The 19,957-nt window shown below is 38.5% G+C and overlaps 5 protein-coding genes and 1 pseudogene across 7 annotated transcripts; 5 read left to right on the top strand and 1 right to left on the bottom strand.

The window, feature by feature from the left end:
- The first annotated feature begins 1,667 nt into the window (after nucleotides 1-1,667).
- Nucleotides 1,668-4,349, top strand: LOC117618569 (protein TRANSPARENT TESTA GLABRA 1). 3 transcript variants are annotated; one of them, XR_004584476.1, is made up of 2 exons: nucleotides 1,668-2,943; nucleotides 3,936-4,349. XR_004584476.1 is itself a non-coding variant. In XM_034348201.1 (2 exons), exons 1-2 carry the CDS (start codon nucleotides 1,836-1,838, stop codon nucleotides 3,942-3,944), a joined length of 1,032 nt encoding a protein of 343 aa, XP_034204092.1. In that variant the 5' UTR covers nucleotides 1,668-1,835; the 3' UTR covers nucleotides 3,945-4,349. The 3 variants fall into 3 exon arrangements, 2 of the variants coding, with proteins under 2 accessions (XP_034204092.1, XP_034204093.1); XM_034348201.1 differs by having other exon boundaries at nucleotides 1,668-2,858; XM_034348202.1 differs by having other exon boundaries at nucleotides 1,668-2,865.
- A 2,333-nt stretch (nucleotides 4,350-6,682) lies between these two features.
- Nucleotides 6,683-7,546, top strand: LOC117619709 (probable E3 ubiquitin-protein ligase RHA4A). Its single transcript, XM_034349716.1, has one exon. It carries the CDS (start codon nucleotides 6,859-6,861, stop codon nucleotides 7,423-7,425), a length of 567 nt encoding a protein of 188 aa, XP_034205607.1. The 5' UTR covers nucleotides 6,683-6,858; the 3' UTR covers nucleotides 7,426-7,546.
- A 1,832-nt stretch (nucleotides 7,547-9,378) lies between these two features.
- On the top strand, nucleotides 9,379-10,160 carry LOC117619794 (probable E3 ubiquitin-protein ligase RHA4A). The gene has a single exon (XM_034349831.1). The coding sequence runs from the start codon at nucleotides 9,459-9,461 to the stop codon at nucleotides 10,056-10,058; it is 600 nt and encodes a 199-aa protein (XP_034205722.1). The 5' UTR covers nucleotides 9,379-9,458; the 3' UTR covers nucleotides 10,059-10,160.
- A 1,259-nt stretch (nucleotides 10,161-11,419) lies between these two features.
- On the top strand, nucleotides 11,420-12,069 carry LOC117618467 (annotated as a pseudogene).
- A 537-nt stretch (nucleotides 12,070-12,606) lies between these two features.
- LOC117617187 lies at nucleotides 12,607-14,052 on the top strand. The gene has a single exon (XM_034346468.1). The coding sequence runs from the start codon at nucleotides 12,862-12,864 to the stop codon at nucleotides 13,720-13,722; it is 861 nt and encodes a 286-aa protein (XP_034202359.1). The 5' UTR covers nucleotides 12,607-12,861; the 3' UTR covers nucleotides 13,723-14,052.
- A 2,222-nt stretch (nucleotides 14,053-16,274) lies between these two features.
- On the bottom strand, nucleotides 16,275-17,774 carry LOC117617739 (NDR1/HIN1-like protein 26). Its single transcript, XM_034347254.1, has one exon. The coding sequence runs from the start codon at nucleotides 17,584-17,586 to the stop codon at nucleotides 16,951-16,953; it is 636 nt and encodes a 211-aa protein (XP_034203145.1). The 5' UTR covers nucleotides 17,587-17,774; the 3' UTR covers nucleotides 16,275-16,950.
- Between the last annotated feature and the right edge of the window lie 2,183 nt (nucleotides 17,775-19,957).

The raw sequence follows: 19,957 nt of genomic DNA, 5'->3' as shown, positions 1-19,957 counted from the left end.
AAAAGTTTGGTTTCCAGTTTTAAAAAAGTTCAATAGCGCACTGGCAGAGTTACAGCCGCTGCAGAAAACTTTTACTCGGTAGCAGCAACAATAGGTCTAAACCTTTTCAGATCCAACTTCCATTATAATATTTGTTCTTTTTTCTTTTTTAAGTGGCTTTTTGTCTTCATATCCCTTAGTTATGGTGGGTTAAATTATGTGCCCCCATGCAGCTAACCCTGGGTTAATTTAGGGAACCCCAACCCAATGCAAGTTTCCTGGTCATGACATCATCTTTTGAACCCACGTGTGCGTCATCCGCTGACAATGCCAAGTCTCTCTCTCTCTCTCTCTCTCTCTCCTTTGGCATTTACCATATCCGACACGCATGGTGACTTGATCGACCTTTGCATTACCATATCATCATCATCTTCTTCTTCAATTGATTGGAGAAGAATGCAACCTCATCTTCTGTATCCCAAATTAAGCTCTAATGTCCAAAAAAAGGTTTACTAAATGCTTAATAAAGACAATGATTCGACGACTCCAGCTAGCTAGGTCCCCTTCACATTTGATTTGATCCCTCACTAGTTTTTTATTTGTTGGTATCGTAATATTCTAAGAGTGATACTACATTTACCACATTTTTATCCCATATTTTTATATCACATGATGTGGATGGTATAAAAATGTGGTATACAAATGCAGTAAGAGAATGGATTATAAACATAACCAATAAGTTAAGGGTCATGCTAAAGAGACCAACTTTAGATACTAACTTGTGTACTATCTCTCTAATAAAAGTGGAGCCCACCAATACAATGGGTCTCACGCTATATTAGAGAGATGGTATACAAGTTTGTATCTAAAGTTAGTATTCATAGCATTTTCCATAAGTTAATGGCTACGACCGCCAATTGCGTTGAGTGCACTTTATAATCACAAACATTCTAACGCGTTCTTATAAACTAAAACAATATAAAACAATGACTCTTAACAAATTAATCACCTTTTCATTTTTTTATTCTCCCAAATTGATGTCATGACAGAGTACCTTGACTTTTATACTTTAGTTATGTTTCTAAACTCTCCGCTAATAAGCAATAATAATGATGTATTAATTGTAATGTGAAAGCTTGTAAGTAAATCTTATACTAATGTTATAAATCAAACCAAATAGCAAGGCTTAATACAAGTATTACCCTCACACATAATAATTTTTTGTCGTATTACACAAAAAGTCGTTCCTCGGAGTCCGGGATTTCCTTGCAAAATGCCCTTGATGCTTCCTTTCCTTTCCACACTTGCACTCAATTACAAAAAAAATTAGTGGGACAAAATTTAAACACCCAAGGGCCCTTGTTCTTGGGACAATGCGGTCCTACAATTACGATAAAACATTAAGTTTGGGCCCATTCGGCTTTAGACCAAAAACAGCTATACCTCATTAAAAGTCCATGTGGCAATGAGTTGGAATTAAAAGTCCATTTCTTTTTATTTTTATTTTTCTGGTTACAAAAATCCAAATCTTTCCGTCTATTGGATACAGGCGTAAGTAAATGTCTTGAAAGCCCATTAGCCCAGTCAAATTATGTGTGCGAGCAGCACACCAGTAGCTTACTTTGACTGTTTGACTTGTTGACCAACCAACTTTTCAGTACCAACTACATGTCGTTTCTTGAGTTAGCAATCGCCTGCTTCTCAAATGCATTCGCCTTGAAAATCCAAACCCCAACTCCCATCTTCCGAGCTCCGACCCAAACATTTCCCCACCCAGAATACCTCTGCTTCATCCTCTCAACCAACCTTTCCGTCACTTTCCCCAGAAAAAAAATTAAAAGAAACAAGAAAAGGAAATGGAGAACTCAGCGCAAGAATCCCATCTCGGTCAGGAGAACTCGGTGACGTACGAGTCTCCGTACCCTCTCTACGCCATGGCCTTCTCTCCCCCCCAAACACGAAACCGACACCAACACCACCGAATCGCCGTGGGTAGCTTTATCGAGGAGTACTCTAACCGGGTCGACATCCTCTCCTTCGACCCGGATACCCTTTCTGTAAAACCAAACCCGACCCTCTCCTTTGATCACCCTTATCCACCCACCAAGCTCATGTTCCACCCAAACCCTAACTCCCTCCACAAAACTAACGACGTCTTAGCGTCTTCTGGCGACTATCTCCGTCTCTGGGAGGTTCGAGACTCTTCCGTCGAACCCATCCAGGTCTTGAACAACAGTAAGACCAGCGAGTTCTGTGCCCCATTGACCTCATTCGATTGGAATGACATCGAACCCAGACGAATTGGGACTTCCAGCATCGACACCACCTGTACCATTTGGGATATTGAAAAGGGGGTCGTTGAAACCCAACTCATTGCGCACGATAAAGAGGTTTACGACATTGCCTGGGGCGAAGCTAGGGTTTTCGCTTCGGTTTCGGCTGATGGGTCCGTGAGGATCTTCGATTTGCGGGACAAGGAGCATTCTACCATTATCTACGAGAGCCCCCAGCCTGATACCCCTTTGCTTAGATTGGCGTGGAACAAGCAGGACCTGAGGTACATGGCCACCATTTTGATGGACAGCAATAAAGTTGTGATTTTGGATATCCGTTCGCCGACTATGCCCGTTGCCGAGTTAGAGAGGCATAGGGCTAGTGTAAATGCCATTGCTTGGGCACCCCAGAGTTGTAGACACATCTGCTCTGCCGGGGATGATACTCAGGCACTTATTTGGGAGCTGCCCACGGTCGCAGGGCCCAATGGGATCGACCCCATGTCAATGTATTCTGCAGGGGCAGAGATTAATCAGTTGCAGTGGTCTGCTGCACAGCCTGATTGGATTTCGATTGCATTTTCTAACAAGATGCAGCTTTTGAAGGTTTGAGGTGCAGGACGCTTTTCTCATTTGGATTGTGAAGTGCATTGCTTTGAGTCTATGACTGATATGTAGTGATCTGTTTTGGGTAATTTGATGCTTTTGATTAAGTGCTGAATAAAGTGCTTTGCTTTAGGTGAATTTGGGTGAATTTGAGACTCATAAGTATTGCATGACCGAATTGCTACTGTGAATGCCAGCATACTTTATTGTTGCAAATTTTGTGTGTGCGCTAGTTGGAGTTGCAGAGTTAGTGAAATACATTTGCATTTGCTGTAGCGCCCCTTCTCTCTCTGCCTATTTGCATAGTATATCTGTCTTTCTGGTTATGCTTTGTAGTCATTTCTCTTGACATTTTCCTTGTTTGATGATACTCACCTCATTTCATTGCATTTGTGCACATCACAGTTTGGCGCATGCTGTTGCACCTGGTTTGGACTATCAAAATGTTTTTCTGTTTGAGTTTCTATTTTTATTGTATTTTCTTTCTTTCACCCTTCAAATTACAGCATAATGATTTGGTCCCAGAATTTTTCTAGGGCGAATTGTAAGGGCCTTTTAACTTTAATTCTTTACCCTTCTTGCAAATATTTCCTTTGAATTTCCAATGCCAGCGATCTGCTTGGGAGTTAGTGGCCTTGTGCTAATATTGCAAGCTGTATTATACAATTGAAACCCAGCCACTGAAATTTTCTTGTGGATGGGAACTTTGCGAATGTATTAGTAATTATGGAACAGGCAGGCATACTCTGCACCTTCAGTTATCATATTTAAGAAAATTGTTCTGTATAAATATGCATTCTATTTGTCTGTTTTGTAATGCTGGTGCTTTCTGCACTAGTTGTTTTTTCACTATTGATGAGCTAGCAATTAATGATAAGTCACCCTCATGGAGGGATCTCCTACATGGCTTTGTGTTTGGTATTGTTTTGTTAAGCTGCTACTATGCTTCTACACATTGTTACTATCCTAGGCTGATACATTGACAGTGGATTGTGTATTCTTTTACCGTCCCCTTGAATTCGGTTGTTTTCTCCCTATTAACTGGATAAGTTGCATGTGTAATTTCGTTCGATGCAGGCCTCCTGATGGAAGCAGTGATGATCACTTGGCGAGTCAGCTGGAAGTACTTATTTGTTCAGTCAGCTGCAGGGTTGTTTGTAAAGGAATACGGTTAGCTTTGAACTGTTAGAGATCTATTTATTGCTTATTATCTACTAGTCTTGTCATCTTGGTCTAGAACCCCAATGAGAGTACCGTATCTTACCCTCTCACTTTTCATCCCTTGGTAGATCCAATGTTAATTGTACCTGTTAGTGTTGCACTCCCTCGATTGCGAATGTTATAACTTATTTCCTCATGTTTGACAGTACTTTATAGAAAGAAAAAGAAAGTTGTCAAGAAGATTTTGAGTGGTTCTATCTATGTATAAAAATGAAGTGGGGGAAGGATTTCTCTGCACTTGGTAAAAGAAGTGAGGCTAGATTTCTTGGATATCGATTTCCATGCTTACCTGTTGCATATTATTTCATGTCTCATTCATCCCACGAAAGAAGTGAAAAATTGTTAATGGTACATGGAAATAACGGGCAACGGATGTTATTTTTTATTTTATTTTTTTCGTCGAAAGGGCAATGGATGTTTGGACCTGGGTAAATCTGGTTTCAGTTCAACCTGCTATGCCGAATACAGCAAATTCATTTATCCCCCTTACATCCCTTTCCATGGTTATTTGCATCACAAATATTTTCTCGATGACAATTGAATGATAGGTGCATTAGTAACTTTGTGGTAAATCCTTTTTATTGGTTTATATCTAACAACTAAGGCAGGCTGAGTCTTCATATTGGAATGAGTTTTCACATTGGAATTATAAGATGGTCGAGGCGCAGCACATTGTAATGGATATATGAGCACCACTTCAATTGAAAGTTGTAGGGCGAGTTTAGTCTAGCATCATCATCAAGCAATTGAATCAGTAAACTTTACGATACGCCAAGAAATTGAACACGAGCCTTAATATTGTTAATGTTCAATCAGTTAATTTTCCAAATTTTCGATCCATTATGTTATGACGACGTGTGTGTCCATGTTTAGAAAGAATATTCTGGAATGAAGGAGGAATGAGCATGCATGGGCATGGCCCTGTAAGTGGTGCAGCAGCAGCTCCTTCACCAGTTGAATTGCAATTTTGCATGGGATGTTGCTTGCAACCCTTGTTTTTAGCGTACTATCCATTTGTACGCAGTCTCTCTCTCTCTCTCTCTCTCTCTCTCTCTCTCTCTGTGGGGCCTTACGTCTCACAGCTAAGCTAAGCTAAGCTAACAATCACATGAATGAATGGCCAGGGTAAGTCGGCCAATATTAAGGCTTCCTCCTTTCATAACTAAGAAAGAAGTAGAAACTAAGCATTATAATGTAGATAACAGCTGAAAATGGGAGCTATCTAGCATGCTTGATGCGTTGAGAAAACACCTCACTTTTCATTGTTCAATCAACAAGAGAAAAGAAGAGAAAGAGAGTAGAAAAGAGGAGACTTTTTGAAGGCATGAATTCGATGTTGTAGTGACGGAGATTTTTATATCATTTAAAGTGAATCATTGGACACATTCACAAAGTATGTAGACTGCACCTCTCCTCTCTGGGATATCACATCATTGGATGCATATATGTGTGTGTGTGTTCCATAAGTTAACAAAATTAATGAACACGTGTGTGCGTGCGCAATATGTTAACAAAATTAATCAAGATGTGTGATCGCTGATTTCAATGTTCCATTAAATAATTTGACAAAATGATTAGAGCAGATAATTGTAATAATTAATGCCAAATATATATATATATATATATATATATATATATATATATGCAAATTAAAGATTTCAGTGATCTTCATGATATGATATGGTGCCCGCCAACAAATTGAATATATACAACCCTCTTAGACTTAAGCTATGAAAATCGCATGTGTATTAGCTATAACATTAAACTATATCCTCAATCCATAATATATATAGCAAGTATATGGTGTTTCTGTATATATAATACTCCCAAGACTCTGGATTAACGAATGCATAGTTATACTTGTGTGATGAATTAATTCTTCAAGGGGAAGACTCTGGATTAACGGATGCACATAGTTTGTGTTGTGATTAATTAATTCTAAGGGAAGACCCACCTGTGCCACACCACACAAACATATATAATTGAGTTGTGATTAATTCATTCTATGGGAAGACCCACACGCCCTACCTACACATATATAATTGACTTCATAAATATGATATATAGTGATCGCGATATAGCTAATTAAGGCCAATTATGTTTAGCTTAATGAAAAAGAACTTTGACTTGCAAACTAATGGTTTCAAGTTCGAACCTTCCATGACACCTTATAACAGGGTGTGTGAGAAAACCCCATCATCCTTCATAACTTTGGGGAAAAAAAGAGTCATCAAATAATTGATGTATACATATATTTGTTAGTTCAATTATCTAAACGTCTAACCACATATGTCTTCACCTAACCTCCCAGCTGTTCGTTGTCAGGTGTCCCCATGTCCCTAAGGCTCAGGTAACTCGGTGAACATGTATTAGTTTTATATACACTATAATAGAGAGAGAGAGAGAGAGAGAGAGAGAGAGAGAGAGAGTTATTATATATACCTCATAGTTGTATAGTATACTGTATCATTTGAGTTTGTAATTAGCCTGTCTTGAATGCTCTTCATTTACTGCCAAAGGGGTTAGGTTTAGATCTTTCCACTATCCTCTTTGTTTTCTGTTTTTGGTCCTTCAACCATCCTTTCATTATCTTCATTAATTTCGTAGGTGAAGGTCCAAATCCATCGTTTCACAACTTCAAGTGTATTGAACTAGTCTGCTTTTTTGGGTGCATCAAATCAAATGAGCTGCCATTGCGGTTGATATTGATAGCAATTAATAAAAGTATATGCTTCCAGTTCCAGTATTTGTGGTCCCTCACAACATTCATTAATATCTGATGGGTGAGGAGGATCAAGCAAGAAACAATAATATCATCAAAATGTTACTCTCTCTTCTCAATCTATTCGGGATCAAGCTACACTACTCATCCAAACGTGGTCAATATCAAAAGGATAATTACATTCTTGATCCCCAGCCCGAGATCAATCCTTCAACTCGGTGGCTGGTACCATTACCCGTCCACTGCATGGCTGAATCCATGAAGAACCAACTGCCAGTGGTGCAATACCGGGACTTTCTCAAGATCAAAACAGGCCAACCAGCAGAAGCAGAAGATGACTACAATAACAATGATCATATGTGTATTGTGTGCATGAACAGCATGGAAGGTAGCCAAGGGGTCAGAAAACTCTGCCATTGTTCACATGCTTTTCACAAGGAGTGCTTAGATGTTTGGATCGATGAGGGTCAGCTCACATGTCCTCTCTGTAGATCTAACTTATTGCCTAATTCCACCCCAAAATCAAATCATCATCATCACCATAAGGACATGGGAGAATCTGGAGAGGATCCATGGAGGGCCGAGAGGATGATTTACTTGTTTGGTGAGGATGAGCTTGCCTAAGCCTAGCACCAAAATGAGAGCTCACTCTGTACCAAGCTAGTTTTAAAAGGCTTAAAGCATATCATGTAGTCTCTTGAAACTTGTATTTTTTGGTTTGTTTCAGAAATCAGAATGCCTTTTACGTATTCTTTGAAGTCTAAAACAAACAAATTACTGAAAATGTTCATTTGTTTGTTTAACCTTGTTCTTTGATCTTCGATCTTCTTCCCACCCACTTGTCATATTTACTTATACATATGTAAACATAAGTAAATATAATGTATAGGTACTGGTTTGACAGTAAACGGAAATTGAGAAGAAAAAGAAAGAGGTGAGGAGAAAGCATGCAATAAGTGATGGCCTCATCATGAGCATGACTCGAGATAAGATTTGCACGTTCCATCATTCGCATGGACCCTACTTCTCAAAATCACTTTCCTAACAGCCAGGCAACATGGAGATGGACACCTCTTCATTTCATCAACACGTATATACTATATAGCTTTTTCTCGTGATCTAATTTTTAATGAATTTCTTCAACCTCATTTCATTTCATTTGGTGTATGAAGTGGGGGAAGGATTTCTCTGCACTATGCAGAAGAAAGAAGTGAGGCTAGTGGTATTTATCTTTTACAATATTGAAACAAGTGCTAAGTTCAATTTGCTCTCTTAGACTTCGAATATGGAAGAAAAAAAAAGAGAAGAAGATTTCCCAACTTTGCTGGCCGCTCAAACCTTACCTTGTGTCTTTAATACTACTCTTCACAGTTTATTGTTGAAGGGATTAGTTTAGTTAGGTTGATCCTTTCAGGATTTCACTATCAATTTTCATAATTGAATTTGAACATTGCATTCCTTTCACTGAGTCCGTCAAGAACCGTACGCATTTCCTATATGCCGATCTAATCCAAGATTTATATTTTACACTATTGCTGAGATATTCCAAGAGATTAAAATTTGACTTTGGCTGGCATATGCGTCCACCGACCGTACGTCTCATAGTCAAAACTTAAGCCAAGCTAGCTGCGCTATCCATCACATGAATGAATAGGCAGGGGTGAGTCAATGCGTCCACCGACCCAAGCCACAGACTCTTTTTTTAAGTAAAAACAAAGCATTACTGGCTGAAAATGGGAGGTAGCTAGCGTATCATACTTGCCACGCTGAGAAACCTGACTTTTTGTTCAATCAATAACAGAAAAGAAGACAAACAAGACTTTTTGAAGGCATGAATTTGATGATTATTCAATATAATGCTCAATTACCTACTGCATTATTGACTACTACTTCATCGTCATCTCATCTTCAATCAACTTTTAATTATTCATATTGCTTCCTTCAATTTCCAATATATCGCAACTGTACACAACATTAAACTATCCTCATCAATCCATAATATACACGTATAAAAAAAAAAAAAAAATATATATATATATATATATACACACACATATATCTATGTATGGCGTTTATAGTACTCCCAAGACTCTGGATTAACCAATGCATAGTTGTGTGATTAATATTAATTGTTCCAAGGGAAGACTCTGGATTAACGGATGCATTATGCATAGTTGTGATTAACTATAATTCTTCAAAGGGAGAGCCACATGCGCTATAATTGACTTCATAAATATGATATATATTGACCTGGAGAGAGAGAGAGAGAGAGAGAGAGAGAGTTCTTATATATAGTATCATTTGAGAATCTGATTACCGAGGGAACTTGCTGGCGGCTCAAACCTTACCCCTGCTGTCTGTCTAGAATTTTTTTCCAAAGTATGTAGATTTAGATCCTTCCACTGTTCCACTGCCCTTTTTTGTTTTCTGTTTTTGGTAAACCATCCTTTCACTATCTCTTCATTAATTCGTAGGTGCAGGTGGTTAGAATTAATCGTTTTCACAACTTAAAGAGTGTACAATTGTTAGCTAGTCTACTTTTTTGGGTGCATAAATATAAATATATGTGGGGTTGCCTTTGTGGTTGATACAGTATATTTGTGATTGTGGTCTCTCACAACATTCATTCATATCTCAAGTACTGACTACACTTCCTCATGGGTCAAGCAAGAAACAATATTCTCATCAAAATGTTACGCTCTCTTCTCAATCAACTCGGAATCAAGCTACACTACTCATCCAAACGCGGTCAATATCAAAAGGATAATTATATTCTTGATCATGATCATGATCACCGGCCTGAGATGAATAGTTTGCCAGCAGCAGCTCCAGCTCCTTCACCTTGGTGGTTGGTACCATTACCGGTCCACTGCATAGCTGAATCCGTGAAGAACCAACTGCCAGTGGTGCAATACTGGGACTTCCTCAAGATCAAAACAGGCCAACCAGAAGCAGAAGCAGAAGATGACTCCAATACCAATGATCATATGTGTATTGTGTGCATGAATAGCATGGAAGGTAGCCAAGGGGTCAGAAAACTCTGCAATTGTTCACATGCTTTTCACAAAGAGTGCTTAGATGTTTGGATCGACGAGGGTCACCTCACATGTCCTCTCTGTAGATCTGACCTATTGCCTAATTCCACTCCAAAATCAAATCATCATCATCACCATAAGGAGATGGGAGAATTTATTAGAGAGGATCGATGGAGGGCCGAGAGGATGATTTACTTGTTTGGTGAGGATGAGCTTGCCTAAGCCTATAGCTATAGCACCAAATCTTGAGCTCACTCTGTCTGCACCAAGCTAGTTGGTTTTAATTATATTCCATATATGTTTCTCCAAGAGGGAAGCGCAAGGCTTAACGCATATCATGTAGTCTCTTGAAACTTGTTTTTCTGTTTGTTTCAGAATCAGAAATCAGAAAGCCTTTTACGTATTCTTTGAAGTCTCTCAAACAAACAAATTACTCAAAGTTATTGATTTGTTTGTTTAACCTTGTTCTTTGATCTTCATCGATCCCACTTGTCATACTCATACTTATTATTAGATGTAAGCACATATATAGATAATGGGTTTGTCAGAATTGTTTTCACAGAGACACGGAAACTGAGAAGAAATAAAATTAAAGTAAGAGGCGATGCGGAGGAAAAGCATGCAAGTGGCTGCCCAGGGAGGATAGGATGGGATGCATAATGCATTCTCGTTCGGCGCAAAAGAAAAAAGACGACTTTTTTTTTTTTAAGGCACTAATTTGACGGTTTCCAAGTGTAGACATGCATGAAAATCATACTAAAAGTCTGTGATCCAGTACTCAAGAAAAGGTCCACAAAAAAAAAGGGTCTGTGTGATGGAAAGATTCAGTAACTTGACAAAGTCAAATATGTGAATCAATGAAATGCTCAATTGATGTGTGTACGGACCCGTATATATGTCAATACGGTAGCTGCTGGTCATAGTTGATCTTGTATATTATTATTACAAGCATATATATATATATACATATATATTCATGTACTTGTACATGATCAACCAAGAAACTGAAACGAGAGCCCTTACGTACATTGACTGGACTTCATGTGATATTCAATCAGTTTATTCATCAAAGATTTCCAATATATTATGCATATACATACCCAATTAGTCCACATACATATACATATATGTAGTGGACATAGTGGTGGTGTTTATATATTCAGAAGACTTCGGAATTAATGAATGCATTTACATGTAAAGTAAGTAGCAGGATCGAGTTTTAGTAAAAATACAGATATATTTATAGTTCAGTTGAGGCGACTTTTTGATCATGTATAGTTTTTACAATGCTCGAGTCACTATACCCAATTCCAGTGCGGTATCTGATCCCTTTTTATAGTAAATGAGATTTAGAGTCAACCCAGAATTATACAAATAAAACACGACAGATTCATGCTTGGTAAACATTTGTAGTATTATATATTGTTCTAGTTGTTGTATTTGAGGCCACGAATAAGCAGTAGGAAGCCAAAAAAAACACACTAGGTAGGTAGGGGTTGTCTTTGTGCTCCAAACAGATATTATGTTTCCGATTGGGTATTTGTGATGGTGGTCTCTCAGAACAATAACACATGTATCTGATGATGGGCCAAGCAAGAAACAACAACATGCTCATCAAAATGTTGCTCTCTCTTCTCAATCTACTCAACATCATCAAGATACAGTATCACTTCTCATTCAAACCTGATCAATATCATAAGAATAATAATCATACGATTGATGATCATGATCATCAGCTGGTCCAGAATAATCTGGCAGCGGCAGCAGCTCCTTCACCTTGGTTGGTAGTACCATTACCGGTTCAATGCATAGCTGAATTCGTCAAGAACCGACTCCCGGTGGTGCAATACAGGGACTTTCTCAGGATCAAAACAGGCCAACCAGAAGCAGATGAGCCCAGTAATAATAATATGCATATTGTGTGCATGAATGGCATGGAGGGTAGCCAAGTGGTCAGAGAGCCATGCAATATTGCTCGCATGCTTTTCATAAAGAGTGCTTGGATGTTTGGATTGATGAGGGTCAGCTAACATGTCCTCTCTGTAGATCTGAGCTAGTGCCTAATTCTACTCCGAAAACGAAAGACCATAAGGAGATGGGAGATTTTGAAGAGGATGATCCATGGAGGGCGGAGAGCATGGTTTACTGGTTTGGTGATGATCACCTGATGAGCTATAGCATTGGCAGACTAGACAATCCATCACTTATATCATTTTGGATAACCAAAACTTGAGCTCACTTTGTAATTTTGATTATATTTCCTGTTGTTTATTTCTTCTTTCATCTTCTTCCCACTTATCATACGTACATAAATAATATTTGGGGTTGTCAGAATTTTTTTTGACAGATAGACCGGAAAATTGAGAAAAAAATTGAGGTCCCACCTAGCCCAAACTCTTCTTATGGCCCAATATTACGTCAACTGATAAATTAATATGTCAACAAAATTTCATACAAAGCAATATTATGCGGTGTAGTCGAATACATGACTTCGAATGTACGATAAATTACTTGAGCTACAAATTTTTTTGTATCTACTTTGAATATACGATAAATTACTTGAGCTACAAATTTTTTTGTATCTACTTTGAATATACGATCTACTTTGAATATACGATAAATTACTTGAGCTACAAATTCCTTCGCACCTGGATTATGTTAACTTGATAAATGTAGGATATTCATATAGTCTTATTTTTTTAATAGAGGATATTCAGATAGTCTCTTTTTTGGGTCAAATATTCATATATTCTCGATCGATTGTTCTTGTTGTTTTTATTTATTTATTAATAAATTGATCTACTCCAAAAAAGCCGAAGAAACGTAGCGCGAATGAAAATGAGAATAATATACGATACTGATGCCCTCAAATTCCCACCTCTTATTTTTCCTGTTCTCGTCTTCTCCATCTTCTTATTCGAAAATTCTAAGACACAGAGAATGGACCTCCTCACCAAAATTCCGTCATTCTTTCGATCAAACATGAACCACCATTGTTGTAATTATCATCTTCATAATTGTTGACATGCCACCGCCGCCGCAACCACCAATCAGAAACAACCACACCAACCTTCTCCAAAACCCCAACAACAACCTCCCAACCCTACCCGATCTCCTCCTCACGGCCCTCTCCTTCTGTTTCCTCTTCTCTTCCTCCACCACCAGAGCTACCCTCTTCTCCAAAACCCCATTTCTTCATTTCCCTTCCTCCCCTCGCCGCTTTCTCAAAATCCCCATCATGTCCCTCCACCACTTTTCCACCCCACAGTCCCTCTCCGACTGGCTCAAGCCGCGCCTGCTCTCCGACTCTCTGGCCTCCTGGGGGGTCAAGCCCGGCACCAAAAACGTCCACAACCTCTGGCTCGAGCTCTCTGAAGGCGAAAGCTCTCTAGCCGACTCAACCCCTCCGGTTCGAACTGTTCACGTCGTCAAGGTACGGATCATCGACGATAAATTCCGGGTCTTGATCGAAGCCCACCAAGAATTATCGGACGGTAGCGTCCGAAGCCGAGGCCGGCCCTTGTCGGAGAAAATGAAACCCGGCGAGGACCCCGAATCGGCCGCTAACCGGGCGGTTATGGAAGAGCTCGGTTCGATTTTAGAAGGGTCGGTGAAAGATTCGGGAAATAGTGGCATTCTAAAAATTGTTCCGGGTTCGTATGAGAAGAAGGTGGAGGAGCGTCATTCGGCTTCGTATCCGGGCTTACCGGCATGCTACGTTTTGCATTCGGTGGATGCTTGGGTGGATGGTTTACCAGAAGGAGAGTTTTGCACTGAGGAGGAGCATGAGTATGCGAATTGCGGAGAGATGAGTATTGCTCACGAGGCTGTGTCTGTCAAGAAGCATTTTTGGAAATGGGTTAGTCTTGATTCAGTAAGATCTTGATTTGGTTTTCTGAGCTTGAGCTCAATTTCGTGACTTTTTTGAGGATATGAGAGGAAAAAAAAAAAGGCTTCCTCCCAAATTCACAATGTAATGCGGTAATGGTATGTTTCTATCAATTGTTGGGTTAGAGGATGTATGATGTAGGTCTTATTAAGATACTTAACCTTAAAAATCCTGTAAGATAATGTTATAAGCTTTTTGGCTACAATTTATTGCGTAGTTCATGTCTTTTTGCCATTTGAGAGAACTGCTTGATTCAGTTTTCAGTTCGGATGCATCCATTACTTTTGCTATTAATCAGTAATGAAGAAAAGTACGAACCTTCTTGTATGTTTTAAGATTGCGTGGTTGTGGTAATTTTTGCTTCAGCTGTATATCTCCATGTTTTCCTTGCAGGTTTTAGTGTGCACGATTTCTGACTTGATGATTCAATGTCAAACTCCTTGTTTTGTTTGTCTTTTGGGAGTTGATTACTAGTCACATACTCACACGCATAGAGGGACTTGAGAATGCATTGGCCTTAGGATCCAATAATGGTTTTTTGGGGAAGCATGTGATAGAAGGTTGACAGTCATAGATCTCTGAGTTTGCAAATTAAATGAATGAGACCACTTAAACAAAGAAGCATACAGGCTACAGCTTGAATTTGAGTAAATTAAAGGCGTCAGATTGACCAGTTAGTCATACCCAATGAACTCTGAATACTTGATGAAGCTGTTGGTGTACTTGTGTTTAAGTGAGTGCGAAGAGATTGTGGTTAAAATATATTGGTGTTGCGTTAACTTAGCCATTGTTTACAGTTTTTAATAGCTTGTCTCGAAATGTCATAAATCCTTTCGTAGGTTCAAATGCTGATTAAGAGTATAGTAGCAGAGGCAGCTAGTTGATATAGATATAGATATAGATAGAGGGAGAAGTACTCCAGTCATTTCTATTTACAGCTTCACTTTCTTTTTAGGAAATGGCGCTACAAATCACTCCCTTTGAGTTCTGTAGTTGAATATGAGTTATATATATAACATATGCGCTCAAAGGTCTTGAATATCCCATTTAGTGTTTGGTTATGTCTAGGTCTTGAATACTTTATGTCCCTTGCTTCAAGATTTGAAATGGATTTTAGTATTCTTATTCAGTATGCTGATATAATAATTTGGATATATAGAAATCTTCCATCCAGTTCATGGTCACCCTTGAATCTGGATCAGCTTATTGGAAGTTTTACCATAGAGATGGACCTATGGTTGGTTGTTGCTACTTAAGATCGATTGCCTTGTTGTTCATTAACTTCTGTGTCAACTAACAACTGTTGCAGTATTTGTCTGTAGAATGTTGACATTTTATTAACTCAAATCATTTGTGTTTCATCTTGAACTTTAGCATTTCACAATTCTAATGTGGTGCCTGTAAAATGCATTGCATTACTACATAGCAGAAGGATTCATAGGCTGTGAGTAACAGAGGCAGGGTTTCGAGTCCTTGTAGTTCGGACACTTTGCTAATCTTTGTGTGTATGGCAAGTTAAGTTTGAATTTTGGCCTATTCATATGTTATGCGGTAGCAGTTAGTTTTGTATGAAAGGAAATAATGTTTAAGATGATGGAAGAAACAAGTAGTATTTGATTTTGTTGGCATGCTTTGAGCTCTCTGTTTTTAGTGCTTCTCCCTCCCTGACTCCCACATGGCGCTGTCTCTCTGTCTGGGGAAATAAAGTTGGATGGCTCTTTATATTGTGGAAGGACATAAAATCTGCTCCCGTTGTGTCACTCTTGTAGTTTTCTTGTAAAATTTATGGTTTTGATTGAATTACCGGATGGATGTTGAAACGCATTTCTAAAAGCAGTTTTGTCGTGAAGTTTGTGCGGTTCTTTCAGCTATTCAGAGTCATTGTGTGGGGAACATATCAGGTAAGGAGACGCTAGCTTTCTTTCGTATCCTTAAAAAGTAGTGTTACTTTTGAAATTTGTGGAACTAGATGTTTTTTCTTTTGGGTTTAGAATTATTTGTTTCCTTTTGCTTTTTGAAGACGCAGGGAAAGCTTTTTTTGTCAGCATCTTAAATTTTCAAGTATTGAAGAGTTTCTGTGTTGCAAGATGCCAAGATGCCAAGATGGCAAGATGGTAGTGCAGTGCAGTGCAGTGCTTGAGTGTGAACTAATAATACTCTGATTTATTAGCTATCATTTGTCACTTTCACCTGGCATTTAAGGTTAATTTGCTAATTGAAGGAACCAAAAAGGTTAATTTCAAAGTTAATCAAACTGGAGGCGGTCAAAGGTGAAAATGCATCCACCTCCTCCTCCCTCAAAGGCTGTAAAGCTGTAAAGCTGTAAAGCCAAAGCATATTACTATTTGTCATACATTTGATTTGCTTCTATAATCTATTAAAGTCTCTGTTGGGCAGTTCCCTTGTTACCCAAAAAAATTCGATTATAATTTTAAACCAGTCAATGGGTTGACTAATCCTAGTTTAATTGAAAGAGGAGAGAGAGAGAAAAGAAGTAAAAACAAATGAGTTTTCTGCCCAGAATCAGCACAATTCTGCAGCATATTCAATTGACAAAGCCATATAAATTTCTAAGTCAAGCTTCAAGGAAGATACAGTATATTTCACACAAAGATTCTGCCAAAAGAGGCAAAGAAAGAGTCCATATATGCATTAAGCCATTTTCATGTGATTACTAATTTAAAGGCGAGGGTTGAAGTGTAAATTTGGAGATTCCTTAACGAAGAAAATAATGGATTTCTCTCCTTTTTCTCTTCTTTTTCTTGTTGGCATCTCACCTATCATTACCTCTTTTATGTCTTTTACCGGCAATCCTTCCTTTCTCCTCCTCATGCCCACAAGCACAAGCAAAGTAGCAAAGTAGCAAAGCAGAACAGCAACAACTCCTCATCCATCCTTGCCTTCCCAAAATTAAACCCACTACTCAAAAAAGAATCTATGGCAACATCCCTTTTCTGAGTTTCTCTTCTCATCACCATTGGCCTTAAGATACAATAGAGTTAGGCAAGCTTTTCATTCTCACTTATATATGATCAATACATGCAGTCCTATATATCAATCATATATGATTGCTAATTTACTAACACTTCGGAGGAACAGAGCAAGATACATACGTGATCAACATGACCAACCAAATATTAATAAAAAACCAATCAATATATAGAAGAAGAAAAAATGTAGGCAGGCTAGTCATGATGTCATGTTAGAAATAGATAAAGTAGTATTTCATACGGTGGTAGAACACTGAGTTCCTTGCCTTGAAGTGAGTGGACCAGTTGGGATAGACGGACCAAAAGCCATGACAGCAAGACAGTCCACGTTCACTCTGTACTTCCCGGAGACCCAAGTCCCGACCTTCCATCGAAGCCTTCCGATCACTTTGAGGTTTAAAACCAGTCTACCAGCTGTTTGGTCACGCCCCACTTCATAACCAAAGGAGGGAGCCACAGGCAGACCTGTTCCCACCAAAGAAGCTGTCAAGACATTGCTGTCTTCATGTCCTTGGTAGAAGGGAGGAAGAGAAGTGTAAACAGTGATTTGTTGACCCTTGTATGCGGCATACACTTTAAGCTCGTCGTAGTAAATCCCAACTTTCTGGTTTGGGTTCTTGGAAAGCAGAGTGAGCTGAACAGAGGAGTTGAGAAGGTGGCCGCCTGAGAGGTTGAGCTGGTAGATATCGGCTTCTTTGAGGGAGAACTCTGGTTTGGAGGGGTGCAGGATAAGCCAAACAAGTAATATGATAGACAGAATTGTGGTGGAAAGTGTAGAGAATACCAGGAATAGCTTCTTGTAGAGCTTTCCAATGTTCAGTCCTTGCTTATTGCCACAGTGTTTAGGAGATTTTGTGAGGGCTTGAGACATTTGCAGGAAGGAATAAGAGATTGGTTTTCAGAGAGAGAGAGAGAGAGAGAGAGAGAGAGAAGGTTTACAGGGCTAAGCAAGAGGAGGGAGATGATGGAGGGTTAATAAAGAGAGCACTGGGAAGCAGAGAGTAGCAATAATTTTGCTCTCTTTGGACTTTTGACTGGCAGCTCCTCCTTCTTGTGGGACTTGGCTGTAATATATTTACTTGTAAACTTCTGGAATGCGCTTCCAATTTAAATGTTCAATTAAAATGTTTTAGATATTAACCTTTAATATGTTATATTGTTAAACCGTCAATTTGTACTATTATTAATTTAATTAGGACGACTCGTGTACGAATGTGTGGTTTTAGATTAGCTGTTAGCAGTATAGCACACACTTTTAGATATCTGAAAAGAAAATATTACGTGTTTGCTTAAATCATATTATCAACCATTGGATTATTAGAACATCCATTAATGTTGACCATGTTCCAATCCTTGCTGTGTATCAATCCAACACATCTGGTAGGGTTGTTCTGGCATGATTTATGAATGGCCCAAGCCGGTGTGGGGAGCGAGCTTAGCCTTTTCCTAAAAGCAAATTGGATGGGTTGCTACATATATTCGCCAACTTACTAACTTGCAATTGCAAAAAGTTGCATGTTTGAATAGTGCGCAGTGAGAATGACAGGAAAATACAGAAAGTCGTGCTACTTCAGTAAACCCCTTTGCGGCTTTAGAGTTGAAAACAACTTAGGACTTCAGAGGAAAATTTCTTGTTAATTAGGAAAACAGGGTAATCAATTTGCCTTTTTATAATATGCCTTGATTGATTCATGAATATTCGAGGCTCCTCTTCATTTCATTCATTGTCTTTTTGTTATTTTCATCTGCATGGCAATCACAGTGGTTATTGAATCCATGGTATAAATTCAGTCAATATCAAGACAAATAAACATGATTCATGAATATGCAGGCTCTGTGCTGCTATCTTAGAGAAGCCATGCAACCAATTTTATTAGTTTAATTAATTTATGTACACTTCTCATATCCCATTATGCTTTAACAAAAATTATAATGTAAATTAGAGCTACCATGATGATCAAAAGCAGAGGATACGAAGAATATCTGTCTTAGCCAGAATCAGAGATTGGAGAAACTTTTGGAATAATTGAGAGGAAAGTGAAGGCTTTTAATTTATAAAAGAGCAATAAGAGATGGCATAGCCAATAGCCGATAGCCTTTTCTTGTTGATTGAATATGAGTGAGAAATGGTGCAATAGCCCCCTTCTCTATCTTTGTCCTCCCTATTTCTAGTAAATGCAAGATGGTCATTAAAAAATTGTGATTAGGGATTAAAATATAATTAACTAAAGGTGCAACCTTGCTTAAGCATAGAGACTGAGAGTTTTCAAGTTATGGGTTTTTTTTTTTAATTTTAAAAAACTTATTTAGGTGTGCATCAGAAAGAGTTCAAAAGGAGAGAAGACATGGAGAATCTGTAAACAGGCTTTTTGGAAATCACTGGGAAACATCATCAATCATTCATTTCTTGGTTTATTATGACTTTTTGTATCTGTTACTTTTATGTTAAGGAAAGGCCATGTATGGTAGAAGACTGTTAGTTGATGAACGTTCATTGGCCGTTCGATGTGAATACTCAGGAAAAATTGTTGACACCAAAGTGGGGGTCAGTGCCGTTGAATGTGAATACTTGACAAAACTATGGTTTGGCAGAAATATACCACTGGTTTTGGTTTGGTTTATTATTATGAGGGACCCTCCTGTTAAGAATCATGAAGAGAATATTATACAATACAAGACTTGCAGGCTTACAGTAGCTCAATCGTTTGAAATTGCGAGGTGTTTGGTTTTTGCTTTTTTGAAACTTTTTCAGGTTTTAAGCCCTTCAACAAAGTGTCAAGAGAAAGCACATCACCTTAGTGATTTCTCATTTACTCATCTAATAAAAGTTTTTCTTTCGTCTTTAATTTTGCTTATTTCTTCGATCCGGGTCCCCAAAAAAAGTCCCTTTATGACTTTGATTATATAACAGGGAAAGAAAAAAATTTATTTTTTGGCTTTTCATTTCATTGATTGTTTAGAGATAAACATGTTCAAATGGGGCATATGATAGTAGCCCTTTGGCTCCACCACCATCACCTTCAGCCAATCCAGATTTGTGGAGTGTGTGTTGGGTCACTTTTTGGTTGGCCCTAAAATCATTGCATTGGGAAGATAACCAGAGCTAAGAATCTGATAGATCACCAGCAAACTGCTGGTGGTGATGAGACTGACTCTTGTTTATATGCATTTGTATTTTTGTATCCTGATATCTTCAAATGCCAACATTATTTCACCTTCAAAGCTAAACCAGATATGCACAA

Source organism: Prunus dulcis, chromosome 2 (genome assembly GCF_902201215.1).
Source record: "Prunus dulcis chromosome 2, ALMONDv2, whole genome shotgun sequence".
Lineage (NCBI taxonomy): Eukaryota > Viridiplantae > Streptophyta > Magnoliopsida > Rosales > Rosaceae > Prunus > Prunus dulcis.
The sequence above is the reverse complement of the archived record's forward strand: the minus strand, read 5'-3'. Positions and strand labels throughout refer to the sequence as shown.